We start from the raw sequence: 1,146 nt of genomic DNA, 5'->3' as shown, positions 1-1,146 counted from the left end.
AGACCAGCTGGCCATCGGCCTGGATCGTGCACTCCGACTGGCCGGGCCCGGCCTCGCACTGCTCGCACCCGGCGAAGCAGCTCAGGCAGACGCCGACCACCGGGGCCGACGCCCCGGCGCAGGTCGACGCGCAGATGCCCGCGCCCGGGTGCAGGAGGCCACCGTTGCAGCTCGTGCAGTGGTCCGCCGAGCCGAAGCAGCTCCCGCAGCCAGCGTCACAGGGCTGACAAATGCCCGACCCCGGGGCCGCAAACTCCCCGCTCGGGCAGGAGGCCTGGCACGCGCCGGCCGACAGGACAAACCCCTCCTCACATGCCGTGCAAAGGGCCGCGCAGGCCACATCGGCCGAGACGCACGTCGTACAGTGGCCCGGGCAGGCCAGGCACCTGCCCGACCCCGAGCACTCGTGCCAGCCATCCGGACAGGACGTCATGCAAGTCCCCTCGGGCCCGACCAGGGCCTGGCCCTTGCACCGCGTGCAGGCACTGCCCTCGGTGCATGTGGCACAGGAGTCCAAGCACTCGCGACAGACGCCCTCCTCAGCGAAGAAGCCATCCGGGCAGTCGAGCAGGCAAGACCCCCGCAGGAGAGCACGGTCCTCGGGGCAGCTCGTGCACCGGTCCGGCCCCGGCCCCGAGCAGGAGGCACATGTCGGGCCGCATGACTGGCATGCCTGGTCCTGCTCGAAGAACCCCCCTGGGCAGGTGTCACGGCAGGTGCCGCCAACCAGCAGCGGCGCCTCCGGCCGGCAGCCCAGACACTGGTGCGCCTTGTCGCCGAAGCACTCGGCGCAGGTCCCGTGGCACGTCAGGCAGAGGCTGCCCTGCGTCGAGGTGCCGGCCGGGCAGCTGTCCACACAGCTCGACCCGGACAGCAGCCACCCACGCTCGCACTGGGCGCAGGCGACTGAGGAGGCCGGGCAGCTGGCGCAGTGCTCCGGGCAGGCGGCGCACCCGCCGGCCGAGGCATTGTACCCGGCCGGGCAGGCGGCCATGCAACGCGTCGGGGTCTGCCCGGCCGGCAGGGCCAGCAGGTCGTCGATGCAGGCACCGCACTCGGTGCTCCGGACCCCGGTGCACGCGCTGCACGACACATGGCAGGGCAGGCACCGCCCGGCAAGGGCCACATGCCTGGCGGCGCAGGCCT

The 1,146-nt window shown here is 73.0% G+C and overlaps 1 protein-coding gene across 1 annotated transcript in view; it reads right to left on the bottom strand.

The window, feature by feature from the left end:
* Window positions 1-1,146, bottom strand: part of H696_05544 (hypothetical protein) — a gene marked incomplete at both ends in the record, with an annotated part of 3,410 nt that overhangs the window by 1,788 nt on the left and 476 nt on the right. The window contains one exon of the mRNA XM_009499359.1: window positions 33-1,082. Coding sequence (XP_009497634.1) covers window positions 33-1,082 — 1,050 coding nt within the window. The remainder of the gene's footprint in view (window positions 1-32; window positions 1,083-1,146) is intronic.

The sequence above is a fragment of the Fonticula alba genome (genome assembly GCF_000388065.1).
Source record: "Fonticula alba strain ATCC 38817 unplaced genomic scaffold supercont2.11, whole genome shotgun sequence".
NCBI classification, from domain to species: Eukaryota; order Rotosphaerida; family Fonticulaceae; genus Fonticula; species Fonticula alba.
This window is presented reverse-complemented; position numbering and strand designations above follow the sequence as displayed.